This window comes from Pogonomyrmex barbatus, unplaced genomic scaffold, assembly GCF_055798465.1.
Source record: "Pogonomyrmex barbatus isolate J1 unplaced genomic scaffold, ASM5579846v1 scaffold8, whole genome shotgun sequence".
NCBI lineage: Eukaryota > Metazoa > Arthropoda > Insecta > Hymenoptera > Formicidae > Pogonomyrmex > Pogonomyrmex barbatus.
This window is the reverse complement of record NW_028297182.1, coordinates 3,832,607-3,852,068: the sequence shown is the minus strand read 5'-3', so window position 1 is coordinate 3,852,068 and position 19,462 is coordinate 3,832,607. Positions and strand designations below refer to the sequence as shown.

At 37.8% G+C, this 19,462-nt stretch overlaps 1 protein-coding gene across 2 annotated transcripts; it reads left to right on the top strand.

The window, feature by feature from the left end:
• Positions 1-79: 79 nt before the first annotated feature.
• Positions 80-19,327, top strand: Megf8 (multiple EGF like domains 8). Of its 2 annotated transcripts, XM_089083795.1 has the most exons (16): positions 80-978; positions 1,835-2,146; positions 2,226-2,389; positions 2,761-3,038; positions 3,286-3,470; positions 3,852-4,161; positions 4,496-4,737; positions 5,175-5,408; positions 5,516-5,803; positions 6,110-6,247; positions 6,352-6,596; positions 6,699-7,316; positions 7,549-8,775; positions 8,897-12,836; positions 13,268-13,455; positions 13,926-19,327. In XM_089083795.1, the coding sequence occupies exons 2-16, from the start codon at positions 1,945-1,947 to the stop codon at positions 14,757-14,759; spliced, it is 9,093 nt and encodes a 3,030-aa protein (XP_088939921.1). In that variant the 5' UTR covers positions 80-978; positions 1,835-1,944; the 3' UTR covers positions 14,760-19,327. The 2 variants fall into 2 exon arrangements, with proteins under 2 accessions (XP_088939921.1, XP_088939922.1); XM_089083796.1 differs by lacking the exons at positions 80-978; positions 1,835-2,146; positions 2,226-2,389; positions 2,761-3,038; positions 3,286-3,470 and having other exon boundaries at positions 4,024-4,164.
• Positions 19,328-19,462: the final 135 nt, after the last annotated feature.

Genomic DNA, 19,462 nt, shown 5'->3' with positions numbered 1-19,462 from the left:
CGTACAAATTTCTAAGTATATTGAATAAGTAAGAACTTATTTACAAGAGGAAATTTCTCAGAATTATTATTGTTGCGAATAAAAAAAAAAACCTAAAGAAAATATCGCGTATCTTTGATATCTGAAATTATCAAAATTGACATTGTTTTGTTAAAACATTGATAATTTTTATCTCGCAACGTAAATATTTTTCGAACAATTTTTATCTATTTTTATGTTTTTTAATATGTAAAAGATTATATCAAGTAAACTTTTGTCTTTTGAAAATCAGCGCGAAGTTATGGATGAATATAAATTGTTACAATAAAAAAAAAAATCGTCAGATATTTTATAAAAAATTTCTTTTTATATATTTTTTTCTTTTCCATTACAAATATTAATTACAACATAAAATTGTTGTAGGAGCAAGAGAAAAATTCGCAAAGACGACGTCGACGATAGTATCGATACTATCGGAGTACCGTCCGTAATTCCCGCCACCGATGCTTCTCCCACCCCGACCGCCACCATAAAAAGCAACACACATAGCAGAACAGTCGAAGCGTCAGCGAGGCGAGGCACCGTGTCGACTGGCGTTTCGCAAAACGTTTACGTCACGGTCGCCTAGCCTGGGCCAGACACATCTCGCATCTGTACCTTGTACCTCGTTCCTCGTCAGTGAGGAGATTTAAGATCAACACTGACATCGGTGCTTCACGCGATCCCGTTGACGTCGCGAATCCGAGCAGTTCGTGTCCCCCCCCCCCCCTCCTCTCTCTCACGATGTTTTGATACACTCCCATCTCTCTTTGTCCCTCTCTGACTGTCTTTCTCTCTCGCCGGAGGATGCTCGACTCCGTCCCATCAAGGAAGGTGTGACCGTCCTCAGGATTTTACTCGAGTCCTACGATTAGAAGAAAAGCACAGGACCTCGAGGACTCCTCGAATTTGCGCCGCACTCGTGTCGTCATCGTCATCGTAGTCGTCGTCCCGTGATAGGTGCGGAAAGTTCATGGGCATACGTGTATGTGTATGTGTGTGTTCGCGCGCGCGATTTGCGTGTGGGGGAACGTGCGTGTATGTCATTTGCTTATTTGCGCTTATTTGCAAATTGATCAGGAGCTGAGAGCCTTGCGTTCTCGCGCGATGTTGGCTCGCTCCGGGGGATTGTCCTTCAACACGTTGCACGACGTGTAACGTTGCGATGTGAATGTCTCGTAACGCTTCACGTTTATCCGTAGCGTTTGTTAAAAGATTGTTGATCGTCGAGTGTTTTTTCGAGTGTTAACAATCAATCTTGGCGCGCTTGATCTTGCCTTCCTGCGTGACGACAAGCATTGGAGCATGGTATAAAAATGCGAATTAACGATAGTGCAAATTTTAAAAACTTTTTGGCTCACTTGCATATGTGTATGTTATTTTGCAAACTGCATCGGTACCCGAGATTGATACTCGAGATGTTATCTTATTACACATTATGTAAAAGTTTAAAGTGTATCTTTGGTAATAAATATGTTTCCGATTGTATACATTCTGCACACAAGTAAATTATCGCTGATATAATATTAACATTGTCAGAGTAAACGCTGCTACTTTAGCTATATTTCTAATGTTTGTATCATACTTAAAGTGGATCTGAATGTTATTGCATGTTGTTTTCGAAGCTTAAGATCTTACACTCCAAATATATTGAATGTTATAAAATGGCATTTCTAATGGTGTATTTGTATTCTATAAATTCATTGTATTCTATAAATTTATTTTTGTATTTATGCAATATAACATGTGACTGAGCAAGTTCTTATAGCAAGAATAACACGTATGAATAAAATAATGAGCTGTATATCCTTTTCAGATATGACTCTCTCTGCATATACTATAGTACATAATTGCTCAATATATTATCTGCTGCCTACAAACGATGACTTCAGTGCTGTTAAACAACATTGAGGTGAATACGCTGTGATGGGGTGGGCGATATCCACAGTATACGTTGTCATATGGAGCTGCCTGCTGCCGGGCTTCTATTTAGCTCCGCAGGCATCTCCAAAGCAAGTACCGTGCGATAAGACTAGAAAAGTTTTCACAGACTCATGGGGAATTATCAGTGATGGGCCTATGGGCTCGAATTATACTCAAGATTCCCATTGCGAGTGGCTCATTAAAGGTATAGATACTTATTAATTATAAATAATAAAGTATAATTTATATTTATTTATTCTTATATTCTCCTTATTTCATTGTAGCTAACTATAGCCGCCAATTTATCACATTAAGTTTTCGGACAATGGGCACAGAATGTAGTTATGATTATGTTTTTGTTTATGATGGAGATTCTTTTCGATCACCACTTCTGGGCAGTTTTAGTGGCAAGACTGAGCCACAACAAGTGACATCATCATCTGGTTATGTAAGTACACGTATCCCACAGTAGTAAAACATAGATAATGCTTCTTAAACTGAAGATTTAAGATTTTATAACATGTTATCTATGTTAATGGCCATGTGAAATCAAAATGAATTAATTATAATATAACTTTTCATGATACAAATTTATATAATTTAATTATATGAATATAAAAGTATTATTATTTTATGGATATGGATATAAAAGTATAATGAAAATATTACATATTAAAATATAATATAAAAAAAAAGAATAATATAAATTATTATCGAACAATTACATTAAAAAATTGACAAAAATTAAACATAACATTGTATGAAATATCGTTATGTAATATAATATAAAACATTATAAAATTATATACTCTTTTACAGATGTTAATATTATTGTATAGTGACACAAATTACGTCCTAGACGGTTTCCATGCAGAATTTTCGGTCACAGATTGTCCAAATAATTGTACTCATCATGGAAAGTGCATTAACAATACATGTTTCTGCGAGAATGATTGGGGCGGTAAAGATTGTTCTCGAGCTCTCTGTCCGAACAATTGCAGTCATGCTGGTGTTTGTGGAATAAAAAGATGTGAATGCAACAACGGATACTCTGGGCAATCCTGTTCATTGCATAAAACGCATCCAGAAGGAAATCGGTACGTTATTTTGTTACATCTTTGTACTTGCTTTTGCGGTCTGCTCTCTATTATATCTATGACGAAATAAGATGCTAAACTTATTTTTCTTTTAATTTTTATAATTTTTTAATATAAATTTTTTTAATATAAATTTAATTATTAATATGATATGATTATATTAACTCTCTATTATATATATTATATTAATAATTATATAGTATTTTTAATGATAACTAAATAGTTTTTATAATAATTATTCATATAGATGGCATTGGCTTTCGCATTCGGAAGGTGGACTGAGACCACGTGCAGCTCATACAGCAATTTATGTTCAAGAAACAGACTCACTTTATGTTTTTGGCGGCTACGATCTCAATTATATACTCAGTGACTTAGAAGTATACAGATTTAGCACAAGTCAATGGGAGGATGAATATGGAAGCATATTAGGTGAGCATATAAATTAATACACAAATTCCATTCAAGTATCAATCTGTTATTTTTTTATTAAATTTTATTTATATCTTTCCATATTATGAATGTTATGAATTAATTTATTGTAATAAGTAATATAATATTAAATATATTGTTCTATTTTAAATATAATGTCATAAAAGAAAATAATGCATATATATAATTTTCTATCATACATAAAAATAAACATAAAATATATACAATTCATAGCTTAATAATAAACAGTAATATTATTATTGTTTCTGAATAAATATGAAATATAGAAAAATTAAAAATAATTTAATGCTCTAACTTTTCGATATTTTACATATTTACAGCGCTAGAAGTGTAAATAAATTTTATTCTACATATTTACAGAAGGTGCTGCATCTGCTGAATATCTGGATCCTACTTTAATCGCAACAGAATTACAACGCAATCCTGGTGCCAAAGAAATATATGGCCTATCGAAGTCATCTTTATTCTGGAAGGTGGTTTATAGTCTCAAAAATAACAGTACATTCGGCCTGCTCGATCGGGCTACTGACGGTAGTCATGGCTCGCGAGAATTCAGAAACATGTCTAAAGATAACGAGAGAAGCAGAAGCACTATTAGGATCGATAGAAACGATGATTCTAGGAGAAAACATCCTCGAAATATAAGACCGCGATATTCGCAAATGTCAAGGTAGTAAGTGATACATCGCATTCGTTAATTTAACATCTTAAAAGATGGAATCTATCTATCTTGGAAATCTAAAACAACATAAACATATTGATTTTATGTTTTGCTCATGTAAAAACAAGAGAGAGATAAGAATTGATAAGAGCTCTAAAAAGATCTTGTTACAAATCACCTCCTTTTAATTGGAGATTTTATTATAAATAAAATTATCGAATCTAATAAAAGTGATTTTTAGAATAATTTTATATAAAATTTTACATATTTTTACATATTTTTCACAAATTATTTAATGCTTATTTGTATAAATGGAATTAATATCTTAATATATTTTTTAAAGATATCGCAGAAATTTGGAAAATTTATACAGAGAACATGATGCAACAGATATGCAAAACGACGATGTGAAATGGGAAGAACAAATTGTAGCAGGTCCCGTCGAAGATAATATCTTCCTTTCAGAGTTTACGGATCCAAAATTAACCACGAGTGATTCATTGAAAGAAGAAGTTACAGAACCTATCATTGATGAATTACCTAAACCAAATCCTCGATATGGTCATGCTGCATGTAAATACCAAGGTTTGTCAAACGTTTACTAATCTCCGCCAACAAAAACAACAAAAAATCCTTCCATCACAGAAATAAAAATATTTGTAATTTTTATATAAATACGTTTAAATTCGTTTAAATTTATTATATTTTGTAGCGCTATAAACGAATAGTAGATAAGTTTTCATTTCAAGAAATGTCCCCCTTTTTTTGTCTGCTTGAGTAAGCATTGAATCTGAATTATAATAATGTACTTGGAAATGAAAATGTTTTTAATGAAAGAGAACAATATATTATTGCATTCATTAAATGCATTCATTAAATATAAATGCAAAAAATTGAGAAAATTATTGATAATTATTATTTATTATCATTTTACTATTTAAACAAAATATTGTACTTATAATCATGAAATTGTTAACTTCTAATTATCATTAATGATACAAATTAAATTTTCATATTTTCAGATGGTTTCGTGATTTACGGAGGAAAAGTGCAAGATGGTTCTTTATCGAACGAACTATGGCATTATAATGTGAAAAAACGTGTGTGGACTTTGCGCGCTAAAAACTCCCCCTTCTATCCACCTAGACTCACAAGGCACACTCTAACTTTGGCAGGAGATTACATCTATTTGTTTGGAGGTAGCACCGTTGATGGAGAATTTTCGTCCAGTCTCTATAAAATCAAGTTACATTTGGGTAGGTTTAAGTTTATTTAGTTTCTATTTATTCAAATAAAAGAAAAAAGCCGAAAGAATATAATTTATGCATATGAAACATATAATTATACTAACGCATAATTACAGCGGATCCTACGGCGACTAGTGAGAGGTGGATAGAAGTGCGGCCTCGAGGCGGTAAAGAACTTGATGTACGTGTGGTAGCACATTCAACTGTATATCATCGCGCTACTAATTCTCTCTTGGTATATGGCGGTGTAGTAGCCAGCGTTGCTCGTTTCAGTAAATTGTCGGACCGAATGTTTGTCTTTCAACTTGACAGAAAGGTTTGGTCCGAGATTCATTATCCGAGAGCACACTTGCGAGACACATACGTGCCGAGAGAACGCGCTTTTCACACATGTAGTATTATAGGTAACTACCTGTTATATTGAAATGGAAATAATTTTCAGATTTATAAAATGTGTGTGTGTGTGATGAATATATAAAATATCTTTTTTTTTGAAATTGTATGTTAAAGTTGTTTTACATAAAAAAAAGTATATTACAAGCAATGTTAAAATAACATATATAAACTTGTGTGTGTGTGTGTGTGTGTGTGTGTGTGTGTGTGCGCGCGCGCGCGCGCGCGCATGTAGCTTTAGCGATAAATTTGTAATATCTAATGCGTTTTCAAAATTTAAAATGCATACTTAACGCTTCATTTTTTTATTATGGTAGGAAATTATCTGGTAGTGTTCGGTGGATATTCTCACAGACATAATAAAGAGGAAATCTGTTATGATAACCAGATGTATCTTTATCATCTTGGTTGCCATGCTTGGGTAAGCCATGATGTGTTAGGCTTAAATGATAAAGGTAAGGCAAATTTACATTATTTTTCATAAAACATTTGCATTACTTTATAATGAGATTTATAAACATAATTGTAATGAGATTTAGTTTTTATTTTTTTTTTTTAGATTCTCGTTATCCTAAACAGCAAGGTGTATTCGCTCATGCAGCAGATGTGCGTAATGGAAATACTTTGTTGCTCGTTGGTGGATATCATGGCAATGTAAATGCAGATCTTCTTGCATACACTTTGCCGCCTATGTTAGCACCAGGAGACGAGGACTATATCGAACCAGAACAAATTTGTTCGAGACATAAAAGCCTAATGGAGTGCGCGGCAAATCCCGAATGCGGCTGGTGTTCTGCAGATGAGGTATTTCATTAATTTTATTCTATATATTCTATATATTCTATATAATTCTATATTTTTATTAAACAACTATCATTTTCTAATGTATGTTCTCACATATTGCAGATATGCTATGGTCGGACGGTAGGCAGCAATTGCACAACGAATCTACAGACGACACGTTGTCCAGGAGTCTGTCCTGCCCTAGGCGACTGTCATTCTTGTCTGATACACGGCCAACCCGGTGGCGGTTGGGGCACAAGTTTCCGTGGCAAGAAATCCGTTTCGAACAAACTAAATCTGGGCACGTGCACATGGTGTGTTCAAAATGCTCGCTGTCATCACAAGGATGACAATTATGGGGTATGTGGTTTACGGGACGACACGCCTTCGCAAATACCAGGATGGTGGGGTTCAAAGGGTACGGAGATCACCAAGGTCGAAGAATGTCGAGAAATGGACAAGAGACCAGGCTTAACTTTCCTTAAATACAAACCACCAGTGAATTTTACACAACCCGACTCTGTTACTATAGTAAACGCAACCACAGTTGATTTCAATGTACCATCCATGCAAGGCGCGAAGACGGAATCTGCGTTGGGAGGCGAGATGATTGCCAGATTGACCGGTTTTCTTAGACCGCCACATTCTAATTGGGAAAGTGCAATGGAACATTTAAAGATCTGCGTTAGTTACAACAGCGCAACGCTTCACGTATCGCGAGACGACGATCCTGATGAATTGGTGAATTATCTTTATTGTTTAGCAATTATCATATTCTGTAATTATGATTTATTGAAAATTACAAGAAAAATATTGAAACAATATATTAAATAAAAAAAATTTTTTTTTTTGAAAGAAATTTATGTGAGAATTAAAATGTTTAATATATATAAATATAAATATATAAATGATCGAACAAATTTAATATTTTTTTAATTCTATTATAATTAAATCATAATTTTTAACTTTTCAGGAACTAGTCGCTAATCTAACCGCAGAGACATCGCAATGTATACCGACAAAATGGCCAGATGGACATCCGATGGAATTGCAGCCTGGTCGCTATCTGTTAGACTTTGAGTCGAAAAGAATGGTGACCGCAAGCTACGCTTATGCGAGCAAAATGGAGATTACACATAACAAAAAGTCAGAGAATCCAAAGGTTTTTACTTTTGAGTACTTAGAGCCCTATCAAAATGGCTCTTGCCATCAGTACCGTAACTGCTTACATTGTTTGACTGACTCTTCGTGCGGGTGGTGCGATATTACTAATCAGTGTTTATCACGTTCCGCTAATGAGACAGAGAGTTGCGCAGTAAATGAGGAATTGAATGAGGAGCGCGGCGAGGCGACACGCGAATGGCACTATTTGACGATCACGCCATCGACATGCGCTAATTGTTCCAATTACATCTCTTGCGAGTCATGTGTGGGCACCAACCTATGCGAGTGGTGGACGGAAGAGGCAAGGTGCGCGCGAATCGGTCGACTACCCAATGCTGTGGTGAGTCTGGATCAGTGCCCGATTCCATGCCGACAACGTTCCAACTGCACGCAGTGCCTAGATGAACGCGGAAGATGCGTATGGTGCGAGGCTACGCGGGAATGCTTCTCGTTCTCCGTGTACACATCAGAGTACCAGTTTGGTCTGTGTCGGGAATGGATGGACCAAGCAGGCCTAATGGGCGTCACATCGCGCAGTGGCTCGTCGCTCACTGGAAACGATCAGTGCAAAAGTTGCAATCGACACTCCAACTGTTCCAGTTGCCTACATTCCCTCAGCTGCGGCTGGTGCTATAGCCTGGAGAATCCCATCACCGGTATGTGTGTGCAGGGCGATTTTAATCAGGCTCACGTCAACTGCAGTGCGATAATCAACGAATATCGAAACGGCAGTCTGAAGGCTGATGAATCCGGTTGGGCATACGCACAATGCCCTGATGTGGATGAGTGTGATCTCGGCTTGCACGATTGTCATCCCGATGCGCTTTGCACTAATACTCACGGCAGCTTCAGCTGCCAATGCAAGCGCGGGTTCAATGGTGATGGCAAGGAAAATTGTACGAAAACCTGCTATGAAAGATGCGTCAACGGATATTGCAGTGAGGCACCGGAATATAAGTGCGAGTGTAATCTCGGTTGGACTGGACCGGATTGTCGAACTAATTGCGGCTGCTATAACCATTCCACATGTCTACAGGTAGATTAAAATTGCATATAGAATTCGAAAATTTTTAATTTGTTTTTTAATTTGTATTATTGCTATCATATGATATTAATTTTTGTCATATGTATAAACGTTTTAATTTTTGGGTTTCTAGGGACCAGGCATTTGTGATGAATGTCAAAACTGGACAACGGGACGCTACTGTGAAGAATGTAAGGCAGGAAGCTACGGGAACGCGACAACGCCATTGGGTTGTCGCGAATGCAACTGCAACGGCCACGGTGATGTGGAGCTTGACGTTTGCGATCGACAGACCGGCATGTGCTTCTGCCGTGACAACACCGAGGGCGATAAGTGTCAGCGTTGCAAACGCGATTACTATGGTGATCCACGCAACGGCGGGATGTGTTATTACGGTTGCATGTCACGAGGTATGCTGGGTGGTGAAGGAAATGGTAAGCAGGGTCTTGGTAGTCGGCACTCGCAATCTTTGCTCTGGGACAATCTGGGTGATTCGCCGACGAGAGAGTGTCTCTGGATTGTCAGTTCCGAGACGGATCTCTCTTTGGATGCAACCCCGGCGATTCAGAGCGTGATACAGTTCACTATCCATGATGACATCAATGTAAGCTGCCAGGAGAACAGCGTATACGTGTACGACGGTCTACCAGAATTTGTTTCATCTACCGGTGGCCATCAGAGTCAATTACTAGGTGTATATTGCACGGAGAGCACCAATTATCCAGTGACGGTAGAGGCCAAATCCGGATTTCTAACTGTGCATTATAAGCAACTAGATGAAGTAGAAGGTTTTAATGCGAGTTACGTGATAATGACATGCAGCAACTGTCCTGGAAATCGCGAGTGTCGCAACGGCAACTGTCTTTGTAAGTCCGGTTACGTTGGCATCAACTGCGATGTGGAGATTTGTCCGGATAATTGCACTGCGTCTGAGAAACACGGTGTCTGCGACAAAGGCTATGGCCGTTGCGTCTGCATGCCAGGATATGGCGGTCGTGATTGTTCCATTCAGCTTAAAAACTATCAGCTAATATTCACAGAACTCTTCAATTCGGAGTATTTAGCTGATCATTTAGACCATTTGAGGAAGACGCTGCCGCGCTTCGGACACAGCCTGGTGGCTGATCGACGCGGTAGTCTGTGGATGTTTGGTGGATATTCACTCAGTCACGGACCTCTGAATGACATCAGACTCTTCGACACGAAAAACAATACATGGATGCCAGTGACCGTGGAATCTACGTCGGAGGCATCCATGCCACAAGGCCGCTACTTTCATGCTGCCGAAATCGTACATAGCAGACAGCAGATCTACGTCTATGGCGGTTTATCAATGAAGGATGAAGACGTGCAGGGATTGTCGAATAATACTCTTAGTGATTTCTGGAAGTTTAGTCTGCAGAATCAGCGATGGAGTCAAATCGTCCAGGACGAATCGAAAAAGGAGCCACTGCCTCTGGCTGGTCACACGCTCACCTTGCGTAGAGACGGTGAATCAGAGAGTTTAATTTTGATCGGTGGCTTTAGTCCCAAGTATGGATATTTAGACACAGTCTGGGAGTTCAATTTGGAGACTGAGACTTGGGACACGGTAAATACCATTGGGAACGGTCCCGTAGGTGTTTATGGTCATTCCACGGTATATCACGGCAAGTCCGACAGCTTCTATGTTTTCGGTGGCTACACCTATGCAATAAACAGAACATTTATCTCGAATAAATTATACGCCTTGAATTATAAGACGCGAACGTGGTCCGTTCTGCCACCGTTTGAAGACGACTTCACTGACGGTAACAGCTTACCTCAGGCTAGGTTTCTTCATTCCGCGGTTACGACAGACGAATATATGGTAATATTTGGCGGTCGGCAAAATCCTCACAATACCTCGGACTCACTGATAGCGTACAAATACTCATGCAATCTATGGATACGTTTGATAACGAAGGACATGGAAACGATTGGCAGTCCGCCACCGCCAGCGTACGCTCACGCGATGACTCATGCCGATCCGGAATCGAACGCTGTTTACGTCGTCGGTGGCTTTGACGGTGGTATTAAGAGTCACGTCACGTTGATCAGCATACCGGAAGATCTGTGCAATTTATGGAAGGATAAGATCACATGCAGAAAATATTTCGGTTGTTCGTTTTGCGCCGTTACTACTCTCAACGGCACCAACACCTCTTTCTGCTTTTCGAACGAAGTGTCGAGCAATCGTGATGACAAATGCGATATCAACGTAACCCAGGCGCAACGATCGAACGGAATATTTTGCAATTTTGACTGGATGGCAAGTAGGAAGTGCCAAAATTTCAGGACCTGCACAGAATGCCTGGCGGAGTGGCCGTATTACAAGAACGACAAACCGGTTTGTAAGTGGTGCACCAACTGTCCATATGGCAAATGCATCCCGTTGGACGAGGATTGCATTAACAAGGACGCAAAGGACAAATGCAACATGTCGGTGACCAGTGTGAACCAATGCGGGGAACGGCTGTGTCCGGCGAGCGACTGCGAGAAGTGCAACAGTCTGGGCGACTGCAAGTGGACAAGGAAGGTTCAAAGAGTTAATGAATTAGGAATGACGCTATCAGAACAGCAGCTCTACGCCTGGAACTGCGTGCCAGAAGAAGTCTTCGAGCGGGCCAGCATAAAGCGGCCCAGTCGTAGCACGCAGGTCCAGTGTCAGGAGAGATGTTCTGAACACAAGGACTGCAGCAGCTGTCTGAAGAGTACCGGAGCCGAAGGTGGATGGAGCGAATGCAGGTGGTCCACGCAATTGAACGAGTGCATCTCGCCATCGTATCAGCCGCTTTATTGCGCCGGCGGTGTCTGCGGTTTGGTGTTGCGTAATACAGACATAGATCACTGCCCGGAGCCGTGCTCGGTATTCAAACAATGCAGTACCTGCCTGAAGCATTCGCATTGCGGCTGGTGCTCCCTGGACTCGGCTAATATAACCGGTCAAGGAATATGCACGGAGGGATCACTCGAAGCGCCGGCCGATCATCCAGCAGGTGGTACCTGCGAGATGCTTTACCATCAACACTTTCCGGAGGTCGAGGCGCCAATCACCACGACCTTACATCCGTATCACGTAGACTCCTTCGAAGCGCAGGACAATGTCACAATGTCATTGCTCAACGTGATACCGAAACCAGAGTTCTCATGGCATTATGTCCGCTGTCCCCCGGAGAACGAGTGCGAGAATGGACACCACACATGTTCGCCGAAGAGCGAAAAGTGTTTCGATCTGGAAGAGGGTTTTGAATGCAAATGCGGGGACGGATACAAAACCGAAACCACCTGGGGGAATGATTTCGGTAAGAAGATCTGCGTGCCTATGTGCACGCAAGGTTGTGTGAGAGGCACTTGCGTGAAGCCTGATTTATGCCGTTGCGATTTCGGCTACGTCGGCTCGAATTGCTCCATCCAATGTCAGTGCAACGGTCACAGCGACTGCGCCGGTCCGGACAAGCTCGATAACTGTACGAAATGCCATAACAACACGATGGGGAAGCAATGCGAGAAATGCTTGCCTCTGTACGTTGGCAATCCCGCGGACAACGGTCAGTGTGTGCCGTGTCTCGAATACTGCAACGGACACACTCGGATTTGCATCAACGACAACGTGACCGTACCCAATCCGAACTCCGTGGATAAGATGTCGATAGAGAAACTGAGTAAGCAACTGGGAGAGGGACCGGTGGCGAAAGCGAAGTGCATCAATTGCGGGAATAATACGAGAGGGGACAAATGCGGTGAATGCATGACCGGATACTTTCGGGGAACAGAAGATCTCCGGGATGTGTGCAGACCTTGTGAGTGTCACGGTCATGGCTTCACGTGCGATCCCGTGACCGGCGAGAAGTGCAATTGCGGCAACAACACCGAGAGCGAACCGACCTGCATCAGCGGTCCCATGAAGGGCCCACACTCGGGCGGCATGCCATGCTGGAAGGTGCAATGCAGCAAGTGCAGGGAGAACTACGCCGGCACCCCAACAATGGGTCATCAGTGTTACAAAACCGTCACGGTTGACAATAAAATGTGCTTCGACTCGAAGTTAATAGGTGAGCATATAATTATATGCAGAGACCAAATCTTTGTATACAATATGATAATTGATAAAGTTAATCTAAAGCAAAAATACTAGGTCCTAGGTGTGCAAGGATCTAGTAATTATCTATACAGTTTATTTTTTATTTTTTAATCTAATAGCTCAATCTAAAAGGCATTTTTGTTTTCAAATAATTTTTTTTCTATTTTTCTTTCATTGGTGAAAATAATATTGGCACCACCAATTTTCGTTTTATTTCAATATGTATATTTGTATTCAACACTTTTGTCAAGTAATTATTCTTCTTAAATTGCAACGTTCTATTTTGTGTGGAGTATCTTACGGTTCGTATCCTTTCTCTTTTACTATAAGCTATTTAATGTGTTGACAGTTTCGTGCATGTAAAATGAAAACGTCTTACACGGTTTCTCATTTTTATTTCAGATGAGTGCAAGATGAAGCCGAAACCTTTAAATCCTGGCCAGACTGTCTTCTACATGGTGCAACCACGATTCATGAATGTGGACATTAGAGTGATGGTGGATGTCACTCAAGGTGCCTTGGATTTATTTTTGAGTCCACGGGATGATTCCTTCGTTGTCACTTTGAACTCGTCCACTGGATATCAAGAGGTATGTTTTTGTTATTTTATTTAACTGTATCATTTATTGCTATGATATAAACTATATTTCATCTATGCAAATAAAAATATCAGTTAATTTTGTCACGGTAATCAATTTTTTTATTTTTAGATGTTTGTTTCTATTGTTTTTATCTTTTTCACTATACATTCTAAAGATCATCTATATCGAATCTTTAAATTTTTAAATGGTCTATAAACTTGCTGGATTGTGCTGGTGTTAAATGCTATATTAACATTAAAATCAATATAAGTTTGCTATATCTCTCTTATTATATATAAAATAAATTTATATCATACGTAATAAAAGAAAGATTTTTATAGATATTTATAATATTTATTCATAAAAATTTTTAATTTTTATATATTAATAAATTCTTTTGTTTATATTGAACTATTTATTAAAAAAGGTTCTGCAATATTTATATTTTATTTATATTTTTATTTATATTTTATTCGTAGGTCGAGATAGATAGCAGATTCAGATCGATACGGTCTGATCAACCCAACAACAAATTCCGGGTTGTTGAATTTCGTCCTCATGATAGTGCTGGAATGTTTAATGATACCACCACGGAATCAACCCGATGGAATACTCCACCGCAGTATTATGTGATGGAGCGCTATGCAGTGAACTTGGCTACCTTTCTAACAATCGAAAGACGAAACACATTTTTGGTGATCCGCAATTTAACAAATCGATTGGTGCTGACGTTGCCACAAGATAAGCACGAACTGGGCCAGACCAAGTTTCACATCGCGCTACGAGCGATTGATCCAGTAAATCCGGAACTGAATGGCCGCGCCGCCTACGGAATGATCTTCTTCCGTCAAGACCAGTTACATATCGATCTATTCGTCTTCTTCTCGTGTTTCTTCTCCTGTTTCTTCCTATTTTTGGCGGGGTGCGTGGTCGCGTGGAAAGCGAAACAGACGGCGGATTTACGACGCGCCCGGCGTCGTCACGTTGTAGAAATGTTGCATATGGCGAAGCGACCATTCGCCTCCGCGACGATACTCTATGATCGAGATGGCGGCGAGTGCAGCCCGAACTCGCCGCAGCGTAAGGGCAGGAGAGGCAAGCACATCAGCTTTCACAGTGATGTGAGGCCGGTGGCTGTCGAACCTACTGATGATGGAGTCGCAGCGGTAGCGACAGTGTTCATCAGGTTACCCGGTGGTCGCCAAGCACCCGTCAAACTGGCCTTAGGTAGTTCGCTCATACTCTTGACCAGGGTCTATCCAGTTAACAGCAGAGTGTTTTTAAGACGTAGAAACAGTCACGCGACGAACTGAACCCACGTTATAGTGGAACCTCGATCTCGACGGCCTTCGAGTTCCACACTTCAGACACCAATATTCTCGAACTCTTCTTCGACTCCTATGAGAGTCTCCGATGTTTAAGCCAATCTGCTACGAGCTGTAATAAAGTTTGGATACCAATGGACCTGGAATTAACATATAAATTTAACAGGAAGATTTGTTTAAGGTTTAACACAATGAAAATGATAGACGAGATAAACTCAGGATATAACGTAAATTTTAACAAAATACGTATTTTATTAGCGGAGCGTCCTGCATACCTGCTTATAATTTTATCTTTTCTCGTTAGAAAATTGTTCTTTTTTTATTGATCTCACATATTGATTGGCAATAAGAACAATAAGTATCAAATATCTACAGAAGGCAGACGTGTAAAATAAATATTATAATATTCCGCCGAATTTTATTATGAATATTGGATTCATGGATCCGGGGGAATCGAAGATTTCCGGAATCATGAATAAAATCTAACCATGTAAAAATTCGCGCAGCTAATATTCTGAAATTCTAGTGTCATTAGATCATCATGATGCAGAAGAACGCATATTAAAAAAATTCAAATTGTAAAAAAATGTAAAAATATGTGCAATACCTACGGATCCAAGGATCTTATATTATAGATCTGTAAATCGTGCAATTATTGTTTTTTTTTTTTAATAGAGATTTAATATTGTACATCAAATAGTGTTAACACGAAAATCGATCGTAACATTATTTAATCTAAATATAATATATTATGTTGTATACCATTCCATGACGAGACTGTACGTTTGTATATATAGCAATCTGTAATTACGTATTAATTCGTACTCTATACATTTTTGTAGAAATATTTTACGAGACGTGGCTTCGCGTCATGGAACATTCGTGACTATTCTCGGAAATGGATGAAATCGATTTTGCGCGATTTGTATCAATTGAATGAACAGTATTAGAATTGTTGATTATGAGATGGAGCTCAACGATGCGCGTTAACAAGGTTCCTATGCCAAATTGATTAGGATGGATACGTGTTGAGCATTCTAATATAATAATATATTATTTATCGTAAGTGGATAAAAAAACAAGATAGATTTTATTTGGGAAAGAAATGTATATACGCATGAAAGTTGCGAATGGGTGTTGCGAACTTTTATAACTGGCATCGTTTGCGTACTGATTGACACTTATACTCGATAAGCGAATTTTTTAAACAGAGATAACGACTACGTATTAATCAAAACGTAGAAATAATGTGAGTGTAATAATTTTGGCATTAACGTGCTTAATAATCACTGTCAGAAGACTATGAATGAGATAATGAAGGGACAACCTCATTTTATTTGGAGTTCAAGAATTGTATAAATAGAATATGCAAAATAAAAATACACGAATCAATGAATCATAATTTCTACAAACACAAAAAGATGCAGAAGCAAAAATTCGCAAGAATAAAATTTTCAACAAATTTATGTGAAAGATGAAATTTGTACGTATGTGTGTATATATTTTACACACACACACACACACACACACACACACATCTAGAAAATTAAGTAAATAATTAGTAAATTAAATAATAAATAAATCGAGTAAACGACAACAAGAATCTATGGAATCGAAAGTTTGCGATCTGAAAAAATCCTTCACATGATCACATCATGAAATTAAAATTATTTTGTATATAATATCATTATTATACGTATTATAACTGTGTAACAAATACATCTGCAGTTTCGCACTAAAATTCTCAATTTTATAAAAAAACAATGAGCTATCTGTTCATTATCTCATTCGCGTTCTTTGTTCGTCTCTGAATTAAAGTAATAGTGTTGGGTAGAATGGAATGAATATCTAAAGGCCTCTTTTATATGAAGGCGTTTTTTTTTGTTATATATCACATAAAAGCATGCGTAAACAGGGTACAAATTATCCTGTATATGCCATCAAATGGCCGGAAGAATGCACGAGTGCTCCTCGACCAGGAAATAATATTTGTTGATTAATTATTAAGCGAACACATCGACGATACCAATTCGACGCGACCAATTTGTTGAATCTCAGAGTCTTTTCTTGTCATATAAGTCTCGTCATTGCGCGCAACGTAACTCAACTTTTTTATGTCACAATATTCTTCAGGTGCAGCTGAATCATTACTTGTTCATCAAAGTTCCTTTCTTTTCTCTCTTCTCCACTTTCTACGATATGTATCTATACGTAGATCTATAATTCCACTAAATACGCATTTGCGATACGCATTTGCAAAACTTGAAAAGAATTTTTAAGATTAAAAATTCATGGAGATTTATATGTAAAAATTTATATGATGTAAATGATTGAAATCGATGATTTTATTAAATTATTTATGTATCAAGAATACGATATTTTGAGCTGAAAGTTTATATTATAAAGAAGATATCTAAAAAAATATTCGTGAATTCATAAATCTATGGTGTTGACAAAGGCAAGATTTATGGATTCCAAGATCTATATAGCCAGCTGTATATTAGTAAATGAAAGTAAAAAGTTAAGTAAAATTACATTCATAATATCAAACATCCGTGAAACCAATGAGTTTTATTCATCGATGTTTCTATCAAGCCGTTTGATATTCAACGATCTAAGGTCGATATTCATAGTCCATTCTTATATTTAAGAACATCTTAAGTAAAAAAAAAAAAAAGAAAACCTAAACGGCAATGTTAACAAAAAAGATGCATTTATGCACGCTTGACTTTTGAACAGTTTTTAGATACGTCATTAATTCACCGGTGAGCCTGGTGGGATCCTTTGACACTCGATTAATTTTTCCTCCGTCACTGTAAGAATTTGAGAAATCGGTCCTAATATTCTACAGTCATCTGGTTCCACATTATCTTTTCTCTGAGTGATCGTAGCAAAACAGTGATCGCCTCCACTAAAAATATGCTTGACAACGCAATCGATGAGAGGACTGTGGTGCAAGTCGAACGTCATAGATGATCCACTCGGCGAAGACCATGGTCCCAATACAATTTGTGGCGTTGTAGCACTTTGCGAAGCACGATTGCCTAATCGGCCAGCACCACCCAAACCCCATAAATTCATGCATAAATTCTTCCTCTCGATGGCACTAAAGCTAATGTGTAAATTTGCGTTACCGTACTACCCATCAAGTTCCATAACTTGTCGCGGCATCTTATTGATTGCAATATAATCTTAAAACGATCTTAGATATAAGAACCGAATGAATATGAATACCGGCCTATGATCTAACAATGTGCGTTAATTCTTTGATTTCCAATATTGTTCATAGATTTTTCAAAATTAAATAAACGTCGAGATTTAAAGTTTCTTTAAAACTTGTATAAATTTCGAGGACTTCGTAAATTTGTGTACATTCCTAAGATCTAAGGATCGGAAAGATTGTTAAAAGATGAAAGATTATGAAATTAATGGGACATTACCCGCGCAAAGTCACAAAGTAATAAAGGATAAATTATAATTTTCATTTTTTACATTTGCACACACGACCAATCGCGCAGTCCTAAATACTCATTCGCGTGGTATCGTGTAATGTAAATTCGATTAAGTATACAGAATCGATAATATATGTACATTTACGTAGGTTTACTTGCATAGAGAGATATATAAATTATATACAGGATGTCCCACAACTTGCGACCGAAATTTTTATGACATATTCCTGACTTAAAAATAAAATGAAAATTCTAATACTAATATATTGAATTGATATTGATATTTTGTGATATGTTCCGGTATTAATTATACGTATGTGATATACAAATAGGTTTCGTAAAAAAGCAAAAATAATTTCTCAATAAAAATATAATAGTATATCATATCAATATATTTGTATATAATAATCTCGATTGACGTTAAGAGGGCCCTCGTGATAGTGCCTGTATCACTTGTTATATCATCATGCCTGAGCGCGCGAAATGTTAGCTCTATGATTAGTCGACTTTAATCGCTATTAATTTAAAAACTATTATAGCCTCGGTATTTTCGTATTAGAATTTTCGTCTTATTTTTAAGTTAGGAATATGTCATAAAAATTTCGGTCGCGAGTTGTGGGACACCCTGTATGTATGCTGTGTGTGTGTGTGTGTATATATATATATATATATATATATATGTATACACGTATATAAAAAAAGTACGAATATAAATACGAGACCGGTGAATGTATAATTTTTCGGTTGTACAGATCTGAATGTTATTTCCGAAATATTCTATTTTATATATTATTATTACATCGCGTCGTCGATAGGTAAGAGCGATAATCTTCCAATGCCGGCATTGTATCGCGAAAGAAATCGAAAAACACACGTGTAACGTGATCGAGGACATGTTGCTTTGTAATGAAGGAATGAAAAGGTTGTGAAATGAAAAAAAGAAGTAAAAAAAAATGATGTAAGGAGCGGCGTTTGTCGGACTTTCGGTACGAAAGTGCAGTTCATCTTCGAACTCGCGCCGCGAGGATAAACATAAGGTTGTGTAAATGATGATTAATAAACTGTATTACGGAAGCTTTAAAATAAACATACGTAAAATCTAAAGCTTTCATTTGAAGTTGGTGCTACGATTCCTCAACAGATCATCAATCATTCGTTTTATCATCTTTCCAATCAACTTATGTAATATACATATGTCTATACTTTTTTCTCGCGCGAATTAATTTCTCAAATATGTCA